We start from the raw sequence: 22,344 nt of genomic DNA on the forward strand, positions 1-22,344 counted from the left end.
TCTGACAACTTTTCGGACACATGTGGACTAGATTCTCAGTGTGGGTCATGCAGAAAGATTTCTCCTTCTGAGGACCCTGTAGAAACTGTCTTGGACTACCTCCTCTATCTGAAGCATCAGAGGCTAGCACATGCTTCAAAGTATGATTGGCAGCAATCTCTGCCTTCTATCTGCCAAGTCAAAGACAATTACTATTTTCCTGCAACATGACTATCAGGTTCTTGGAAGGTCCTGAGGCTTTTCCTACAGGTACAAGCCCCTGTCCCACAATAGGACCTTAACTTGGTCCTTTCCAGCCTTATGGGGATTGCCCTTCAAGCAATCTTGCTCCCTTTTGAACTTGTCTTGGAAGGTAACCTTCTTGTTATTGATCATGTTGGCCAAGTGAGTTTCCAAACTGTGTGCCTTGACTTCAGAGTCACCATATACTGTCCTTATATAAGGATATGGTTCAGCTCTGGCCCCACTGCGCCTTCCTCCCCAAGGTGTTTGCTGCATTTCATATGGGCCAAAACATCTTCCACCCAGTCGTCTTCCCAAAACTGCATAGGACTAATGAGGAGACACGTCTTCACACTCTAGAAGAGCTCTTGACTTTTACCTTGATCAGACAAAGCCTTTTTGTAGGTCATCCCACCTCTTCATTGGATATGCTGAGAGGGTGAAGGGTCTCCCAGTATCTGCACAGAGGATGTCAAACTGGATAATCTCTTGCATCCAGATGTGCAGTGAGTTGGCCACCAGTATGGAAAATGCACTCAACTTGAGCACAGGATAATTTGCTGGCCTTTCTGGCTCATATCCCTGTCTAGGACATCTGCAAAGCTACAATGTGATCGTCAGTTCATACATTCATGACCCACCATGCCATCACACAGCAGGACAGGAATGATGCTGGGTTTGGCAGAGTGTTGTTGCAATCTGCATGTCCTTAAACCCGTGGTCACCAACCAGTAGATCGCAATCTACCGGTAGATCTTGGAGGCTCTAAGAGTAGCTCTTGAGCACTCTCTGAACCACGCGCCTGCGCAGTACATTTACATTAGATTTCCTCATTTGAGGAGCAGCTACTCACCGAGCAACAGCACAGGTGAGTAACTGCGAGGAATGGTGGGAATTTTTTTTTAAAGTAACAGTATAAGGATTGGGGATAGCAAATGATGGAGAGGAGAATAGAGAGGGCGGGGCTTCAAGGAAAGGGCGGGGCGGTAGATCTTGGCTTGGTCTGTCATTTAAAAAGTGATCTTGGGTGTAAAAAGGTTGGAGACCACTGCCTTAAACTGTCTCTACTGCTTGGAGTTACCCACTTTTAGTGGACAAAAGCAAGGATTTGAAGGAAAGACAGTGACCTGTTTCTATAATTGGCTTTCTGCAAGAAGTGTTGCTCATATCAGTTGAACATTCACATGGGTTTTGGAAGTTGTAACATTAGGCTAGTCTATGCATTTAATCTTCTATCTTCTCAGGATCCCATCTCATGACGGAGATACAATTCTATCCCTTCTCCACATGGGTAGAAACTGGTTCTACATCTTAACATAGTGGGGAGAGGTTCTCAAAGGGAGGATGGAACTCCATCTCAGATTGCTGAACACTTTCCTAAAAATATTGGTTAGTCTCTCAAGTGTCACAGGACTGCTAGTTTTTTTTTTTTTAAGCACAAGTTTGGGATGCTTACACTAGTTCTGGAAGATGGGTTCTCACCTGCTGACATACAGTACATGTATTTTGGTATCATGATACACCCTTTTTACAATACGTTTCTGCACTATTTGGTCAATTGGGAGCATTTCAAATATTTAGTGTTCCTTTTTGAACTTTCATGCCCCTTGATTTGACAGTTCTAGCAATGACAGTTACTCAATTGCAATAGCCATTGGCTTCTCAAGGGCCACTTTGACAACAAAGCTCTTTATGTAGTGAGGAAGGCTACTTGACTCTTAAATAAGCTAAGACTTCAGTTGAACAAAGAAAAATCTACTTGGATACCTCTTGAATGAATAGAGATTATACAAGCCACATTAGATGCTACAACCTCCAGAGTTTACTTACTGATGCATAGGCCTATAGCATTAACAAATCTGATCTTGTAGGTCCAATGAGCCTGCAAATACTATGCAGTTCCTACATCATCTGGCAGTCTGCACCTTTGTCATGGCATGCTTACACCTACACTGCTTCCAGGGTTAGTTGAGAATAGTTTATACCCCCATCAATGTCTGAACAAACTAGTGTCAGGTCCTTCTCTTATCAGGTTCTGATTTGCTTAGTTGGTGGAAAGACCTGGATAAGGTCTGTGCTGGAGTTCCTTTTCCTCTACTTTCCTCCACCACAGCATCAGATGCATCTCTAATAGGATCCAGGAGCTCATTTTCAAATGCATAGTACTCAAGGCTAATGGACTGCCTTAAAATTCACTCTGCATATCAACCTTCTAGTACTTAAATAGGTCAGATTTGTGTGCAAACGTTTCCTTCTCATGATCAAGGATCAACTCCACAGGTGCCAGTGCCAGCATATGCTGTACACATTTTCCAGGGAACAGGAAGATCTCCCTTGTTTAACTGATCGCTCTTCATTCCTATACAGGCAGTCCCCGAGTTACGCGGATCCGACTTACGTCAGATCCGCAGTTACGAACGGGGCCCTTTCCCTGGTCTCCAGCAGACCAGGGAGAGGAAGCAAAGCGGCGGAACACGCGGACAGCCCAGACGCATCTGGGCTGTCCGCTGCCCGCGTGCTCTGCGGCTTTGCTCTGCTTTGCTCCCCGTCCCCCTGGTCTGCAGACCAGGGGGACGGGGAGCAAAGCAGAGCAAAGCCGCGGAGCCCGAGGGCAGCAGGACAGCCACGGTGCGTCTGGGCTGTCCCGCTGCCCCCGTGCTCCGCGGCTTTGCTCCGGACACCTGTGGTACAGCAGCTGGGGCGCTGCTGGTTGGTCCCGTAGCGCCGCTCTGGGAACTACTGGACCAACCTGGCAGCACCCCAGCTGCTCTGCCCCAGGTGTCCCCAAGTCAGCCGCTGCTGAAACTGACCAGTGGCTGACTACAGGAAGCCCCTGCCCCGGGGCTTCCTGGAATCAGCCGCTGATCAGTTTCAGCAGCAGCTGACTTGGGGATGCCTGGGGTTCTTAAGTTGAATCTGTATGTAAGTCGGAACTGGTGTCCAGCTTCAGCCGCTGTTGAAACTGATCAGTTTCAGCAGCGGCTGAATCTGGACGCCAGTTCCGACTTACATACAGATTCAACTTAAGAACAAACCTACAGTCCCTATCTTGTACGTAACCCGGGGACTGCCTGTACTTGAGAAGTTTTAATCGGTGGTTAAAGAAAAGGTGGTGAACTCAAGTAAAGATGGCATTACAGAAAGCAGACTGGATGCAGCAATGCTTTTTAAGACCTTTCACAGATGCAAGATGAGTGTAGAACTGGCTGACTCCATCCAGGGAGTCTATTTCAGTGGGAGATGGATAAATTTGTGTTTTTTAACTTTTTTCTTGCCACTCTCCTTTTACTCAGTTTCAGCATCACAGGATGCAGAGAGCAGTGCAACAACTACCTCCACAGGAGCTGGAGTTTTTATAATGGGACGATTTCAGGTAGGAAACTGTTGATGTGCTCAAAGCATCTGGTCACTTTTCCAAGTTTAACATGCTTCTGACCATAGAGGTCAGCTACAACCTGTCCTATATATTGCTGTGAAGGGTTCAGAATGCGGTGCTCACTTACTGTTTCCATCACTTCTAGGTGTCTGTAGCAGCGGATGATGCATTGAAAGAGTGTTATAGTAAATCTGAAGAAACTAAGCCTGTACCTTTTGATACAACCTCTTCTGATTCATCTTTGTCTGGCAGCAGCCCAGAGAGTACTCTTGTGAAACAGACTTTGAATGGGATGACATCCGTAGATGTGACAGATGGCGTTGTTTCACAGACATTACCTCCTATACAATTGCCCTCTGAGGCTGGGCAGCCAACTAAGGTCGGGCGCTTTCAAGTGACTACAGCAACGGACCAAGTGGGTCGCTTTTCTGTGTCCAGGACTCAAGATGAGGTTACCAGTGTGCAGAAAGAATGCTCAATGACTCTTCCTCTTTCTGTGGATTCAGAACAAGTTTCTTCTCACACCATGACTCCAAAGAAAGAGGTGCCAGAATTGGTGGAGTCCAAGCAGTCTCCACTTATGAATGGGCCATCATCTGATTTGGAGGCGGCCTTCCTAAGTGGATTGGCTCAGGACCTGGATGATGGCTCAGGTAGCCCAGACTCTCTCCAACCACTGGGTTCAAAGATAAGCCTCCCCATCCAAAGCCTTAGCAACTCGTTCAATTCTTCCTATGTGAGCAGTGATGAGTCAGAGATTGAAGATGAAGACTTGAAATCAGAGCTACACCGGTTGCGTGAAAAGTAAGATTCATTCTTTCAGAATGATATTTATCATATGTAAATTGTACATAATAATTGCTTAGTTTCAATTTCTCTTCCATATCCAGGTCTGGGCTCTCATAACAAAAAGAGGAAAGAGGACAGATTTTAAAATGAGCCTCTTTTTTTAAATATATTTTTCTGTAGTAATTGCCAGAGTTCGTGTAGGGCAAAATTCATTTATTGATAAATGAATGTGGTGATCTCTGTAAATACGCACTTACAATTTTTATGCCGTTTTAACTGCTGTCTCTTTTGTATAAACATGTATCATATGTTGGCATAATCTGGTGCCAAAATCACCGTTGAAAATGGAACTAAGCTACAGGCACTTAAAAATTTTCATCCTGACCTTGCAGGGATGAGGACCAATAGGTCAGAACTCAGATGCTTGAGTTGGTGTATTATTTTTTTTAAGATAGGCTAGACTTCATGCATAAGCATCAGCGAAGAATAGCTGGCAGCTTTAGATCTTGTACATGTAAAACAAAAGAAGAATCTGAGACCATAACAAGTCTAGTGGAAATATCAAAGTCCTTGTGTCTTATGAAAGTGAGGGTGAATCTTGCCAGCCCTACAGTGTAAATGCTGAAGCTTCAGACCTTATTGGTGTTCTCCCCCTGCTCCTCTTCTGGCTTTATCATTGCTGTGCTAAAATGCAAACTTTACGTTGAATTCTAGACATTGTTACAATTCTTGGTCAGCATTTCCATGCTTGGAAAGCAAGCAGTTCAGTGAGGAGGGACAGGACTATTAAGTTCTTATACATTTTCTTAATTCTTTAGGCACCTTAAAGAAATTCAAGAGCTGCAGAGTCGCCAGAAGCAGGAGATTGAATTGCTGTATACCAAACTGGGAAAGGTGCCCCCTGCAGTAATCATTCCCCCCGCTGCTCCTCTCTCAGGGAGGAGAAGACGACCTACTAAAGGAAAAGGCAGCAAATCCAGCCGCAGCAGCTCCCAGGGCAATAAGAGTCCTCAGCTGCTAGGTAAGATATCCTACAGGTTATAATGTGACATGCAAAGCAGATGGTTTATTACCTTTTGATTCTGCCTTAACTTTTTACAATAGATCATAGGACTCCTTCAGATGGATGGGTGGGTTGATTGGTTGGTTGAGATAATCTCTTGCCTGTTTCTCACAGAGGAAGCTGACTTATTGACTGACTCATCTGGGTTTGTACATCTCCCTGTTTTTGCTTAGCATAGGAGTCTACTAGGTCCCCATCAGTCTGGCCTTGGAGAATGGCCTTTTTCATATAACCCTTACTAATGGTGTTTTGTAGTCTCACTGGCCACTTCAGCTTTTTAGATTAGAACTCAAATATAGTGTGTTTCTTCTAAGAGCATTTTGAAAACCATAGTTGCATTCTTAATTGCTTTTGATAGGTATGTATTCAGTAGAGATTAATGATAGTGCTTCTGCTGGCAAGGGCTGGGGATTCCAGTGTCAAAGAATGAATTTTAAAACACGAGGAAAAAGTCAGGCCAACTTGGTTGTACTAGGATCTCTTGGATCCCACTTATTTAATTCCTGCATGTTCTTGTCACATTTAAAAATGGATTTTAACACTGGTGCTAATTTGGTAGTAGAAAACTGTACTCGGTATTTCTGTTCCTTTGCTGCTGCATAGGTCTTTATTTTTTTAAGTGCTTAACAGCACAGCATCCCCTTAGTTCAAGGAAGTGATAATATTTTTTACTTCAGTCTGCTGTGACTGCAATGTCACAAGTTAAGCATATTTGTAATTACAGGATTAATTGAGGAAAAAGGTTGTGAGGGAAGCCATTCTTATTAAAACACAATTTTCCTAACTAGCAACAGTAGTCAGAAAAATAGGTCCATGAAAACCAAAATTCCTTTCCCAGCATGAGTCCTTCTGAAACTCCTTGAGTGCCATTGACACAAGGATAAAGGGAAAGCCAGTGTTGTGAATGGAAATTTGTTGAAGTGGCTCCAGTGAGTCCATAGGACACAGCAGGACACATGTCTTCAAGTGAATTTTCTTTCCCCAAACAGCATCAGTGGTCTTCGTTAAAGGGATTGATGGTGTGCCTAGCAATTTTAGTGTTAATTGCCTATTAGTAGTCTCAATGCAAAAACCCAGAACTGAATGGACAAGGTTGCCAGTGCTATCAGCTTCTCATATGACAATGCTAAACTTAAAAAAAAAATCAGATTTTATAGATGACACTCCCAAAGACAAACATTTCCCTTTTCTAAAGAAAAGATGCAAAAATTCCTGCTGTTGTATCTTCTCTGAGGACTGTTATGAGCTGTGTGTTCAGCTCTATAGGGCTCACAGAACACAAGATGAATCTCCCTATTAAAGCAGGCTTTTGCTTTCAAAACCAGATTCTCAGCAATAGACTGGTGTCTGTCCAAGTAATAGCATCCTTTCTCCCATGCTTTGTCACCTGCACTATTTAAATCTACTCTCACACGCAGTGGAGGAGCTATCTTGACACATGCTAGTGAGGCAGAATCTGACTGTCAGAAGCCTTTCTAAAAATCAGTTATTCCAAACTCTGCTCCTGACCCCTTTATCAGCCACTGCAAAGTACACTCTGTGCTCTTTGGTAAGGCATGACAACCTAGGTATAAGAATCCTGGCAAAAACCCTTCCCTAGGGTTTTCCTGCTGATGTTACATTCTCAACTCGCTCATCATTCCTAAAAGTATGAGGGGGAGGGATAGCTCAGTGGTTTGAGCATTGGCCTGCTAAACCCAGGGTTGTGAGTTCATTCCTTGTGGAGGCTGTTTCGGGATTTGGGGCAAAAATTCATCAGGGATGGTACTTGGTCCTGCTGTGAAGGCAGGGGACTGGACTCGATGACCTTTCAAGGTCCCTTCCAGTTCTACGAGATAGGCAATCTCCATTAATTTTAATTTTTTTTAAAGAAGTACCCCCCAGTGATAGAGATTTTAATTCTTATATATTCACTGTGGATTTTACCTGCTAAATTGCCCAAGGATTCATCAGCTTCAGTCACTCTATTCCTTCTCTTCCTTCTGTCCAATGGGAAAGCTTCTGAGCTGAGGTGGGGAAGCTTATTGTTTATGTTCTCTGTCCTGATTGTGATTTCTTTTTATAGGCACCCTGTCTGCTCAGAGTGCCCCCTCAGTCTTGCCCCCCCAGCAGACCCTTCATCCTCCTGGTAACGTCCCAGAGACTGGACAGAATCATCTGTTACAGCCCCTTAAACCATCTCCTTCTAGTGAGAACCTGTACTCTGCCTTTACCAGTGATGGTGCTATTTCGGTACCAAGCCTTTCTGCGCCAGGCCAAGGTAAGAACTTGTCTGGAATTAAAGCTAAGTCAGGGAGTTTTCAGCCTGGGGACGCAAGACATGAAATACAGTAGATTGAGTTCAGGGTATGGCTCGTGCTTAGAGACTGATCAGGGTATTGGTCTCCATCAGGCTTAGCACACTATTCATACTTAGATTTCTAAGTTTTCAGAATGAGAAATTTAGAAGTGAGGTAATGAAGGGGTAAAGTATTTCAGTGTTGCTATTAGAAGTAAGGTTTGAAAAACTTGAGTGAGGGGAACAAATCCTTCAGAAAACACAGCTAACTCTGCAGTCATATCGCCTTAAATTCTGAGATAGGGATGTAAAGCACGGGCACACAGTGGATGGGGGTGTACATAACAGCACTCTTCTGTATAGCCCTCAGATTGGGCATTTATCCTTCTGATCAGGCATTAGAACATTAGTCAGTCTCTGGAAGGCTCTGCTTGGTATTTGTGGGGCCTCCTTTTTTCCACTCATTAAGGACTGTTGGTCTATTTTTGAATAACTTTATTCATGTCTATGATACGCAGTTCAATTTTTTCCATTTAAGATATCTTATAAATACACATTGCAAATGTTCCTGTAAGACTAGTTGAATGTAGCAGTCTCAACAAGCTGGTGGTGGTTTTGCAAGAATTGTTGTATGTGGAGTAAAATGGGCACTGATGGCAAAAAAGAATTAACAAATAAAAGAATGGAAGGTGGAAAACCGCTCCTTCGGAAACTTTTCATTCTTGTGATTCCCTACCCCTTCTCCACTAACCTGTTTTGGAAATATTGGCGCTACTAATCCATAACCTCTTTTATCCTGAAGTTGTGCAGTGTCTTATGTAATTGAGAGAGTGCCTTTGCTAGGATTTGGACTCTCCTGTGCAATGCAGTCTTATTGCCACAGGATTAGATATTGTAAGATAGCATTGTTTTAGCAAAAAAACCTTGACATGTATTGATTGGAGGAAGTGTCCTTGTTCCTTGTACTGTGTATATACCCCCTATGCCAGCTCTTGAGGCTTGTTCTTGTGTGCCATGTTACTGCATTTCACCCCTCTAACCTCAAGTTGCTAACATCTTGTAGTTGTGTTCTGTCTCCTCTCCTCTTCTCTCCTTTCTCTGTTCTTCCCTCTTGTTTTATCACAGGCTGTGCGAAGTTTAACTGTGCATCTGAGCGGGTGACGTTCAAGCCTGGTGGCAGGAGGACCCGATTTCTGAGTACGCCCTGCTTGGCTCTTTGTGTGTAACACCTTTACTCCTTCCTTGTCTTCATTTTTTTTTTCTGCTGCTTGGATCTGATGTCTCATGCAGCCCATTTTCTTCTGCCTCCTTGTATTCCCTCCTACTTCATGGCTCGGCTTAACTGCTTTTAATACACCTTAGAAGTTTGGGTTTTCATGTTAAGTGTCCAATAAAATGTAGCCTTTAGCAAGAGCCAAATAACTTAGGTAAACTTTTAGGAAAACTTGCCTGTGGGAAATAGTGTTAAAGGAATTAGCATAGAATGGGTGGTGGTATGAGTTACAAGGTACATGAATATATAGGTCTTTCCTTATACAATAATTGTTAGACTGTGCTTGTTGATACCTATGAGATTTTTGGGGAGCAATCTGGTTCTCCTCAGTGGCACTAAAAGGGTGGCAATGAGAGAGAGCTGCCCATTCCAAATTACAGCAATGGGGGTGAATGGTGTGTTGTATCTTTCCTAATAGGACAAAGTAGCTGCCTTAGTGAAAATATTAAATGCATGTGGCTTCCTCCTACACCCCATCACCATGTAGGGTGGGAAAACCTTTGAATGCTTGCCCAGAAGTACTCAGTTTAAATTGAGGTAATCAGCATTGTCTGTCTTAAAATCCCAGAGCTACTGGTGACTAAAACTGGCACTGTTTAAAGGTATTAACCATGTGTGCAAAGAAACATTCAGGCCAAATGATCACGTTCTGTATTAGTAGTCAAGGTACCTATGTTCAGAAAGGGCTGTTCGTAATGTGGACTGGAGGCAGATTTCACGTGCATGGGGTAGAGGGTTATGGTTATATGAAACCCTCAAAATGGAGGATTGGGGAAAATAGTAGGATGGGTTTTTGATGTATGAGCCTCAAACTTCTGATGTGATTATTTGAAGTGTTTAAATGCATGGACTAAGGCTGCATAAATGATGCTTTTTCCCCCCTGGGAGTGATACAACATCCTATTATCCTTCCAGTGTATATGGGGCCTTGATTGTTGTGGCACCTAACCCTCCCCCCCCGGCCCCAAATCACTAGGTATGAGAGAGCTGGAAGCCCTTGCAAATGGCTGCCTTCATTTGCCACATTTCACACACATTCCACAGACTTGTGGCATTTGTCCTTCTACAGCAAGCAGCAGCTCAGCTGGGCTAGGGATTTTTGTGGATGAACTCCAATGAACAGAGCAACTCTAGCAAGCCTTTTACAGAGACAGCTGCAGTAGAACTTACTAAATTATCCTTTATATTGAGAAGAGGGTGAGGAGTCCTTAATTGTGGAGTTTTGCAGCGATACTTCAAACCCTGCCATAAATAATTTCCCAGTATTGAAACTAAATGCACCATGAATGCATAACAGCTTGCATAACTTTTCTCCTCTCCCTGCTGCCTGGGCTTCAAAATTCACAGCTTCAAAAGACTTGAGTGGGCTGTTTAAGATATTGAAGGGATATGCAAAGAATGTCCATTTAGATTTCCAAGCTTTATCGTTTCTTTTCCTGGAAGAAGTTAAATTTCTAGAAAATCTGGGAAAGCATAAAGCTTTTACTCTTCCTTATGCTATTTGGGGAGGACTATAAAGCAGTGTTTCTCAACCAGTGGTACGAGTACCCTTAGGTGTATTCGAGACAAGTCTGGGGGGTACGTCAACACAACTGAAATTTGGAGAAAACTGATTTTTTGTTTTAAGTTTTACAGCACTTTATTATTTTTGTACTTTTTACACCCAAAAATTTCATCGCCTGCCCGGCTATGATTAAGTTGTTGAAACAAATGTGTTGCAATGGTTAAAAAAAAAAAAGTCTGAAAACTGTAGGTACTGGGGGTACTTACAAATTTTTTTTAAAAAAAGGGGTACTTTTTTAAATAAAGGTTGAGAAACACTGCTATAAAGAACAGTAGGGTGTCAGTCTCTGTCTCTGAGATTGGCATTATGAGCTGGATGTACTCATTGTTACTGCTTTCTTACATGGTAGTGTACAGTTAGTTTGTCACAACCTCAGTCCAGCTGTCAGTCCTCTTAAGACAAACTATTAAACTTCTCCTCAAAAGCAGGTACCAAGGTGTAGTGGGTGGATTGTTTTCACCCTGAAATTTTGAATTGGTAGATCGACCTTCTGAAAGGTTTATTGTAGCTGTCCTGTACAAGTGGGTAATGCTTCTGATAGAACAGCTTGGCTTGAATGCTCAGTTTGTTTACAGGTTGCTTGCTTCCTGGCATATGATATGCTGTCTCGGTCACTTCTAGAGGTTAGGAGAAAGAAACAGCAATGAAGATGAACAGTGCATTGATCAATAACATGCTTTTAACTGTGCAGCTGGAGGAACAGATAGGAACAGGCCCAGCAGGGAAATCCATAACTGTAATATATGGAAGGGAGATATAGTTACAGATGGTGAGAGTACATGATCCACTATTGGACCGCTGAGTAATCCACAAATTCTCAGATGAAAGTCACGAGGGACTGTTCGCCTTTACAGATAGAGGTGGGGGAGAATTTTTTTTTTTTGCTGTTCCTCTTGTGGTAAACAGCTAGTGATAGATACTTACCAGCACATCCCTAGCATTCTTAAGATACCACTACATTTCAGAGAACTATTACAGAACAAACATATTAGTCTCCTTTTCTGCATAGGATATCCTACTGGGCTCTCAATGTAAGTGCAGCCCATGGCAGTGTCCAGCTGCACAGTCTTTCTCATTGGGCTTTGTGTGTTGTTTGCTGATATTAAACACTTCTCACTGTTTCTCCTATTTTAACAAATTACTCTTTTTTTGTGCTTCAGGGAAGATGGTGAAAAAAGTCTGTCCTTGCAACCAGCTCTGTAGTAATTATCTTATTTCTGTTTATTTCTGGTTCCTATTACAAAGCTGTTCATGAATTTTCCTCTGATCAGTTAAGCCTAACCTCCATGAATCTGTCTCCAGCACAGCATCTGTCTCTGTTATCCCATCTAACGTGTTCCTTTGTTAACATGGTAATAGGTTCTGGCTGCCAGTTCATTTTTGCAGACTAGTGGGAAATGAACTGTTGTTCAGTATAGTAGAGGCTTGCTGGCCCTCAGCTTAGCTGTGGAACTCCTTGCTGATTGCTAATGTTAGTGAATTGTGAAGGAATTATTTGCACGTAGCAGAGCTGATGTGCTGAAATTACCCCTTTGTGCAGCCAGATTTGCTTGTAATGACTTTGCTGAAGGAGTTTGCCTACTCTGTTTCCTGATTCCACTGCAGATTCCTTCAAGGCCTTAAAGGGTAAAAACAAGCCATTTAATGGCTTCACCATGTGCCCCCAAAGCATGAACAATTTAGATATGCCTAATCTAAGTGTGCTGGTATTATCTGATGTGGTCTTTGAGGGTGGGTTCTCAGACTGGTTTCCAAAGGAGGAGATTAAAGGAGGCAGAGAGTGAAAGCATGATGGAGTCACGGGATGAGTAAAAAAACACTGTTTTCATTTCAAATCCTTCATTCTGTCACCAGACGAGAAACTAGGACGTTTGCTGTGGCTGAGCAGAACTGGAGGGGGAGGGCGGGTGTGTTTCCATTGAATGCCATGAATTTTAAGCACCTCCTTTCAGACTCTTCTGGATGGCTTTAGATTTGGATTAGAGCAGAACAACTAACTTCTGAAACTTCAAAATTCTGGAGAGAGTTTAATAAAATGCTGTTAAGAAATGAACCCTGCCTTGTTATTAGCTCGTATTTTACAGCACGAGCCAATCCTAATCTGTCCCTGCTGTGACAGACAGCTGCTCCTTCTTAGTTAACACAATCACTTTGTAAATACACTGCTCAAAGCAAGCATTTCAAAATGTTTGTAAATCCCATTGCACGTTTACAGGTGAAGACATTCAGGTGTCTCTTGACTAAATGTGCCCCTGTCTCCCACCTCTGTGTTTGTGGATTAGGCTGGAGACACCCTGGGTATGAGCTATAATTTCTATCCAAAATGTAACTCTGTATTACATATAAATGTATTGAGCAGCAGAGTGCAAATGACTAGCCATCAGGAAGACGGTGAGAGGGTGCTGGTTCCTGCATGAACTCTTCCCTATGGAATGTGATCTTTCTGTCTGTTTCGGTACCTTTTGCTTTGTTACTCTTGCCTGTTTATATGGGTTCCAGCTTCACGCCTTCACTTGCCTTGCTGCCATGTCAGTTAATTGTTCCAGGCCCCTTTCACATCATATATGCTTGAGATTCTCATGGTTTCATAAGTTTCCTGCGCACAATTACATAGTATGACCCCCGTTACTCTGTTCCTTTTGAACTCCCACCACACACGTTCATTAGAGAAGCCCTGTGTTCTCTTCCCCCTTCATCTGTATTGCTGCATGGGGCTCCCTGCTCCTCAGGATTGCACCCCTAATATTAGGTGCTATCAGTGGGGAGAGGGTTTCATGTTTTCTAGGCAATACTGGGAGTGGGGATAGCACTACTTACTCAATAGGCATGTTGCTTAGTTGCTACAGGTAATAAGTACTTATTCCTTGCATTCTTTAGTATTGTAACAAGAGACCCGTTCCAGATGAGGTTTGGAGAAGCTGATAGTCTTTTCTAGGTATGAGCGTCCTGAAGAGAGCTGTCTAGGGAAGTGAATAACAGCCACTTTCATTGACTTCAGGCAGTGATTTTTGGCTTCGAGCCTTATTCAGTAGTAAGATGGTGATTTCCGTGCTGGATGTTTTAGTAGAAGTCAGCAAGAATTGTGCAATCTTCTTTACTGTGGTTGAGTGGCAGGAATCCAAGGTATGCTGATTCAGCGCAGGTGAAGCGCTCTCCTGTATTTTGAAGAAGAATGGTGGTTCTTTGAGTCCTGGTTCCTGTGTGTACTCCACTTTGAGTACTCATGCACATCAAGGGGCTGAAACGGGAGAGTTATTGCAAATAGTGTCCATTGATTTGTGCCTGTGCCCCAGATCTCTTCATGATCCATACAGAGTGAGACATGATTGACACCTGCTTATTTTTTTACTGCCACAAGGCCTGAGTTGGAATCCTCCACAGTATCCAATTCCTTTCTCTTCATCCTGTAAATATATTCAGAGTTACATTCTTAGGAATGTTGTTAGTGTTTTTTGAGATAATAGTTTGTGGCCTACAACTTGGCTAATGCCCAGACCTCTAGGCTTCAGATTGTTTCTTTCCCTATCTCCTTTTTGGTCAGTGACCATCACAGTGCTTCCTCTACCACCTTGAGGGACATGTATCTCCACCAAATGCAGTGTCTGTCACTGTTTCTCCAACATAACACAGTAGGAGCATGAGTTCTGATTTCAAAAACAAAGTAGGCAATGAGACTCCAATCAGACCAAAGCTGGGCAGACCCTCCCATATTTTGGCTAGAGTTGACAAGGAGCACACCTTCTGGTTTTGAAGGCCAGAGGGAAGGACCTTTATGCCTGGGCCCCTTCAATAGAGCAAGGGGCATGCTCATAAACACAAAAGCAGAGCCTCCTCTTAGACCTTGTAAGAGGAGAGATCCCTCCATGACCCCCATTGAAGTCAGAGTGAGTCTTTTTATGCCCAAACCATAAGGAATTAGGTCCTAAGTTTCATAGGAATAGCCAAAAGACTCATAGGAGCAAGACTTCTTCAGTATTCACCTCTGATTCACCCTCAACACTGACTTCAGTACAGTATAAACCGAAGCACCAAAACTCAAAAGGATTGGGTGCAGTTGATACCATCAGGTCAGACTAATTGACTAACAGTACTAGACTGTTAGGAAGCAAGTGTCTCAACCTTATGGGAGAAAGATCTTTTACATCTACCAGTCTACTGTTTAGGATCAAGTTATCAGACTCACCTTGCCAAATAATATTCCTTGAACTGCTCATAAATTTCTAGATGTTAAGGGTAAACTGCCCCAGGAAGACATGGCTCTGATGTCAGTAGGTGCTTGAAATTGAATGGTGGCCAGGACCTTTCTATAGGCTGTAATGGGTGTGGCTGATGTGGCAGAGATCCTTGGCAGCTGCCATTGTGACACAGCAGTAGTTACACTCTTTGGGGTTCAAGATTGAGATCTGTAACTATACTCTGAATCTCCTTTGAAACTAATCTCTTTAATGAAAAACCTAAGTCTCGGCACTTACTGAAATACCCTTCATTCTCTGCATATTTATATACCTGCCCTAAAGAGACAATATCAATGTTAGAAACCAAGGCCCTTAGACCAACACTTGTATCATCAAGGCCATCTTGCAAACAAGATTTGGGCTCACTATTGATCCTAGAGTCTTCTAAGTGTCACCCACACCCAGTCATAAATAGATGCCTCCCAGATTGGTTGAGATGCTCACATGGGTGATTGCGCTTTGCAAGGAACTTGAATGTTTTGAGAAGCTATAATGCACATTGATCTTTTGGAACTGAGGTCAGAATGGGAGGTTTGCTAAAACATTTCTACTATTCATACAATCCCAGTATGTCCTCAGAAGACCGGACTCTATGGGAACTCTGAGAAATGTGACTAGATGGGGCACAAATCATTCTCCATCATGCAAGATGACCCAAACAATGTGGGTTTCCAAGCCTCCTTCAAATGTCATCCTGTCCATTGAGTATCGTTTGGACTTTTCTGGATCTCTGGACCCAGAAAACTGGCACAATAAGACATTCTCCCTCCCCTCTGATGCTTTTCATCTTATAGCTTGGTATTTGGATGGGTGTTGAACGTAGACTATTCCTACTCTGTCGGTATTAAAAGAGGTTTACACCACTTCAGAGAGGTCACCAGAAAATGTTACTTAGCATTACAGAAACATTTCTCTGTCTGGCCTAGAAAAATCATATATCTCCATCAGACAATGGATATTTCTACTGTTTTGGACTTTGATTTTACTCTAAAGGTGAATCTTTCTTATAGCTTGCTGTGGGTTTATCTGGCAGCAGTTACTGTTTAGCTCACCAGCAGATGATGACTCTTTATCCAGCCAATAACATCCCAGTTCCTGAAGGGGCTGATCAGAATCTTTGCTCTGCTAGCAAAGAAAGATTGTGCACTTGAATCTTAGTTTAGTGCACTCACTAAACCTCCTTTGAAGCACTCATTACACATTCCATGGTTCACCTATTGATGTAGGTTGCCTTTCTCTTTGCTATCACTTTGTCCAGAAGGGTGGGTGAACTTGTGGTCTTAATGGCCAATCCTCTGTATACAATAATCTATAAGGTTTAAATCTTGCTAGAACTATATCTGAAACTTACTCCTAAAATAGTTTTGAAATGTCACAAAACCCAAAATGTCTCACTTACTTTTGTCTTTCCCTAAATCCCTGTGCCTCTAGTGAGAACAGTAGACTTCATTCACTTGACACAATCTGAGTATTGGCATTGTACCTGCAGAGAACAAAACAGGTCAGAAAGTCACCAGACTGTTCATTGCCGTAGCAGAACAAGCACAAGAGCAAGCTGCATCCTCTCAGAATCTGTTGGTTGGTTCTTGGTGTCCCTTACTCTCAGTTGGCACACCTATCTCCTCCACAGTCTGTAAAAGCTCACTGCTGGCACACAAGGCAGCCTTAGTAACATAACTATACTAGAAGAGGTGGCCCTGCTTAATACATGCAAGGTTGTCTACATAGTTCCAGCCACACATTCTTGAGACCATGGTCCAACACTCCTCCACTGAGACATCCTTTGGGACAGCTATACCACTTCATCCTGTCTCCTCTCTGAGTATTACTTGCCCATTACGCACAGTGGAATGCACATCAGGACCAGTATTTGAAGAGGAAATGGAAGTTGTTCTTAGAGGAGTGGCCCTGTAGGTGGTCCACCTTTAGGTGCTTAAGTGCTGCTGTGCCTCTAATGGGAGATTTTAGGTAGCAGTGCCCACAGTTGGTTGTGCATGTGGGGCGCCAGCGCACGACATTTGAAATGGCTACCCTGCATGCGCAGCCAACCATCTCTTCAGTTCCTTCTTTACCGCCGCCAGCTTCGGTCGCAGTTTAGCAGTTGCCCTCATTCAGGTGAGAACAGATACTTAGTGGTAATAGTTAAGACTTAGGCATTAGTAGTAGTTGTGGTGGTGGTGATGGTTGTTATTTTTATGGTAATAGTTTAAAAACAAATTTCCCCTCAATGTTATAGTGTAGTTAGGTAGCATACTTTTGCAGGGCCATCTGGCAGCAACTGCTTTTTCACTGGAACATGCCTGGCTCACCTGGTTTTAAGAGGTGTGAGAGCTGCAGGCTGTCCATTTCCATATCAGACAGACACTCGCAGTCCGCTACTTGGGTGAGAAGCACTGTACGGATGAGTGTCCCCACTGCAAAAAAACTCACTTTGCGAATGAGGAAGGCCAGAGAACGCTAATTAAAAATGATTCAGCTGGAGAAGACTGCTTGTCTTGCCTCAGATCCTGAGCATATCATGCCACCCAGGCATCCATTCCCTGGAGCTGCATTGGAGAGAAGGGATCCCACCAGGTGGAGCCCAAAAGATCATGAAAGGGCTCAGGTGCCCAAAAAGAGGTCCAATTCTTCCTCAGGAACTGAGTCCTGCTCGAGGAGGTGTGCTGCTTTTTTTTTTTTTTTTTTTTTTTTTTTTTTGTCTCAAGTGTCTGCCTTGGCACCTACAGCATCTAAGGCGCTGGAAAAACCGGCAGCTTATGGGGCTGGCACCACAAGAGCTAACACCCAAGGAAAAGGTCTGTTCCGACTCCTCCAAGGCACCGATGGAGACTGAGCAAAAAGCCTCCATGTTGGCACTGGACAAAATGCTGTTGGTATCAGCCAGATCACACTCACCCTCTACACCGAGAGCCACGATGTCAGCACCAACTAAACACTGCACCAGTAGTGCACACAACTACTGACACCATTGCAACCGTAGACTGCCAGCACCGGCAATGCAAGTCTCACTGGTGCCCATTCAGCTTCCCTCTCCATAGGTATCTCAGTTCACCACGGGAGCGGAATTCAGTTTCCTTGGTACGAAGAACAGCCTTGTTCGGCACCAGTGGTATCGCGAACATATCAAAGTTTAATCTTTCATCCACCCTGGCCATGGCGCTACCATTATCCAGTGATGACGATGGGTCTAGTCAGGCACACATGCCTAGACGCTCTTTGGTTAAGCTCACATAGCAGTGGCAACTACCACAGTGGCTCCCACCACCCATCCCACCCAACTGGCCTTACTGGGACCAGTGTTGCCTCTAAGCTGCGTGGCAGCACAGTTTCTCAGGTGACGAATCAGCCCCACCAAGCCAGAGGCTCAGGGCTCTGTTCATGGAGCTGACTGACTGGGCAGAGCTGATTAATCACCTGTGAAGCTGTGCTGTTATGCAGCTTAGTGGGAACACTGGCTGGGACCCATGGGCAGCCTACAGAACACCAGATCACACCTGTGGGCACAACAGCCATCGCCAGGCCCCTACTGCCCAGTCTCCTCTCATTCCAGTTCATGCGGGGCTGAAGAGGACGTGGTTGTAATGGGTGATGACCAGACATCTGACTCACCCCCACGTATGCACATCTCTTTGTCTCTGGATCATACAATCATGCCCCCATTGCCAACTTCTGGGGATGATTTCAAATCTTTCCAGGCACTCAGAGTTGTGGACACATTAGAAATATCCCTGTCAGCTAAGCCTGAGACTCAGCATAAGCTGACAAACCTACTGCATGCCTCTCTACGTGGTCAACTGGCCATCTCCATGAACGAAGCCCTCATGGATCCAGCAAAAGCCATCTGGCAGACTGGCCACAATATCTCCGACCTGCAAAAGGTCAGATTGGCAGTACTATGCTGCTCCAAAACGGCTGACTTTCTATTTTCCCATCCCATCCCAAACTCCCTGGTGATGGATGCCATAAACCAGAGAGGAAAACAGCAGGCCACCTGCAGGGTCCCTTATGACAGGGACTAGAAGAGATTAGTAGGATGGGCAGGAAGGGATATACATCAGCCAGCCTCCAGCATAGAATATCTAACTATTCAGCACCCTTCACCAAATATACACACCATATATTTGATCAGCGCACATCTTTTATTGAATTTCTTCTTGATAATAAAAGGGAACAGTTTAAAGTGAACATCAGCTAGGGTGTGCAAATCTCCAGAACGGCTCTCCAGGCTGCACTAGATTCAGCGGGCATCACAGCAAGATCCCTCACGTCAGCGGATGTCATGAGATGGGCATCGTGGCTTTAGCTCTCAGGATTTCCAAGAGAAGTCTAGGCCACAGCTAAAGACTTGCCTTTCGAAGGCACCAAGCTCTTTGCTGAATTCACAAATGCCTTGCTCCACACACTAAAGGATTCATGAGCCACATTAAAGACACTTGGCATACATGTACCTGGTACGAAAAGAAAACAGGAAAGGTCATTCACTCAGAGGTACAAACTACCACTTTTCAACCAGCAACCAAGGCACTACTATAACAGGCGCTGACCATGCCAAAGCAATCGCAGGAAGGTCCCTGAGCAGACGACTGCTCAGAAACCATTAAAGTCCTGACAGGCATTTTAAAGTCCTGTTGAGGATCTGACAGCCCTAGTCTTTCCACAGCAGCAATCCAAATCCTCCACACGTTTGGCACCAGACTAGCTGCATTGTATCCAGCATGGCATACCATCACCACTAACAGGTGGGTACTGGAAATCATCGAAACTGGTTACTGCATCCCATTTTTAGTTGTACCTTCCGCACCCAACTTCCCCATTCTCCTTCAGGGGCCGTTCTAACGAACATGTGCTCATACAAAAGGCACAACATCTCCTACAGCTAGGTGCCATAGAAAATGTACCACCGGAGCACAGGGGCAAGGGATTCTACTCTCATTACTTCCTCACCACCAAGAAGACAGGAGGATGAAAACCAGTCTTAGATGTCCACAAACTCAACCACGTCGTTCAATCCCAGTGATTCAAGATAGTAACCCTTGTCGCTATCATTCCTGCCTTGGAAAAAGGAGCTTTGCTGTCTACCCTCAACTTCCAGGAAACATATTTTCATATTTTGATACACCCATCATACAGACAATTTCTATCATTTACGATAGGGCACTTACACTTTCCGTACAGAGTTCTATCCTTCAGACTCTCAAGAACTCCTTGGGTAGTCTCAAAGGTCCTGACAGTGGTTGCTGCCCAGTTTTGCAGATTGGGCATCATATTCCCATATTTGGACCACTGCCTGTTAAAAGGTCTCATTGTACGTAACACACAACAGGGCGTCAAAACCACCAGAGCCCTATTTGACAGCCTGGAGCTCCAGATAAATCTAGCAAAATGCACACTAGCTCATATGCAGATTTCAGAATTTATAGGCGCGCACCTAGGCTGCAGGACAGCAATAGACTCCTTACCAGAACAGAGGTTGTTGGCAATCGTGGACCTTATATCCCTAGCACAGACCAGCCTGTGTATAACAGCCTGACACTGTCTTCAACTGCTAGGACACATGGCTGCAGCCATGTTTGTGGTACCACAAGCCTGCTTCCACATGAGACCGCTCCAGGCATGGTTGTGGATGGTATACAGGCCACATGTACATTCTATAAAACAAAGTTTTACTGAACCAGGCAAGATAAAGACTTCATTCACATGATGGACTCTGCACGACAATGTGTGCAAAGTGGTCCCTTTCCAGAAACCTCCAGCATCGCTGACAATCGCTATGGATGCTTTGCTACTGGGTTGGGGAGCCCACTTAGGTCACCATGTTCAGGTACAGTGGGCCCCAGAGAAGGCCAAGCAGCATATCAGCCTGGTCAAGCTAAAGGCAGTCCACAATGCTTGCATACACTTGTTCCCACTGGTCCAAAACAAAACAGTTCAAATACTTATGGACAGTGTTACTATGATGTACGGTATCAGCTGGCGGGGAGGAGCCCATTCCTATCAGCTCTGCCGGGAAGCAGTTCACCTATCTCCCCAGCAAAGACAGTGGTCTCTCAGACAATCTCAGTAAACACTTTCCACGGAATGAGTGGGAAATCGACTCATCATTGTTGACACACCTTTTCCAGAAGTGGAGGTTCCCCATGGTGGACCTGTTGGCCACCCACACGAACACTCGTTTTCCACACTATTGCTGTGGAACAAGCATAGACTCCTACTTCCTAGGGGATGCGTCCAGCATAAAGTGGGAAGCACCTCTGCTATGTACATTTCCACCTTTCCCTCTTGTCCAGTGCACAATTCTCAAAATCAAACAGGACAGGGCTAGGGTAATCTTCATAGCCCCCAGCTGGCCCCCACAAACTTGGTACCCATATCTGCTACAGATGTGCATAGTTCTTTTTTCACCAGTCCAATCCCTGCTGTCACAAGACTGGACAAATACACAATGCTGCCATCCACACACTCCATCTTTAGCCATGGATGTTAGCTGCATAGTGACAGCCTGCCTGGAAGCAGTACAGTAAGTCCTCACGAACTGCCACAGACCTACAACCAGAAAAACATATACACAAAAATGGCACCACTTTATAGTTTGGTGCTCAGAACATAACTGCACTCCAGCAGATACCACAGTGCCTCAGATACTATGTTACCTCCTAGATTTGCACCAGATGGGTCTATCCTTAAGGTCTATCAAAGTACACCTTGCTGCCATCACAGCTCTGCATCCTCCACTACAGGGCCACTCTGCTTTTTTACTTATCCTTCCATTAAACGATTCCTACATGGCCTATACAATATGTTTCCACCATGAAAGGACCCAACACTGCATGGGACCTCAATGACATGCTCAGGGTCAGCGGCGGATCTAGGGCAGGGCGAGCGGGGCAGCTGCCCTGGGCCCTGCGCTTCAATAGGCCCCGCGCATGCACTACTACCTGTTGGCTGTGGCCGTGGCACATGTGTGAAATTGTGCTGCCCCAGGCTCTGCGCTTCAATAGGCTCCGTGCCCTGGGCCCTGCAAAACTCTCATCCACCCCTGCTCAGGACTCTTATGGACAAGCCCTGCGAGCCCCTAGCTGCCTGTTCCCAGCTACACCTATTAAGGTAGCTTTCCTTGTTGCAATTACTTCTGCATGAAGAGTAGGTGAGCTGAGGGCCTTGATGGCAGACCTCTCCCCCATCCCCCCCATATACAATTTTTCATAAGGACACCTTTGTACATACCCCAAGTTTCTCCAAAAGGTACTTACATCATTCCATTGCAACGAACCCATTACTTGCCCCCCTTTTCCCAAAACCCCACCGGGAAAAGATGCTGCCCACCCTGGACATCCACAGGGCAGTTTCTTTTTACTTAAAATGCATGGAACCCTTCCGCAGAACTCCACGGCTCTTCATTTCCTCTACAGAGAGATCACAAGGGTTACCCATTTCAAAACACTGTCCAAATGGATTTCAGGCTGTATACACTTAGCCTACGCTATATTTCAGAAGGAGCCCCCATCATAACATACGGTCTCACTCCACAAGAGCGATGGCAGCAT

At 44.5% G+C, this 22,344-nt stretch overlaps 1 protein-coding gene across 13 annotated transcripts in view; it reads left to right on the top strand.

Moving 5' to 3' along the window:
• Nucleotides 1–22,344, top strand: part of WNK1 (WNK lysine deficient protein kinase 1) — a 167,715-nt gene that overhangs the window by 137,195 nt on the left and 8,176 nt on the right. For all 13 annotated transcript variants that reach the window (XM_075940997.1, XM_075940982.1, XM_075940987.1 and 10 more), the window contains 4 exons: nt 3,516–3,595; nt 3,744–4,402; nt 5,206–5,408; nt 7,516–7,710. In XM_075940997.1, the coding sequence (XP_075797112.1) occupies nt 3,516–3,595; nt 3,744–4,402; nt 5,206–5,408; nt 7,516–7,710 (1,137 nt within the window). The remainder of the gene's footprint in view (nt 1–3,515; nt 3,596–3,743; nt 4,403–5,205; nt 5,409–7,515; nt 7,711–22,344) is intronic.

The sequence above is a fragment of the Pelodiscus sinensis genome, chromosome 1, assembly GCF_049634645.1.
Source record: "Pelodiscus sinensis isolate JC-2024 chromosome 1, ASM4963464v1, whole genome shotgun sequence".
Lineage (NCBI taxonomy): Eukaryota > Metazoa > Chordata > Testudines > Trionychidae > Pelodiscus > Pelodiscus sinensis.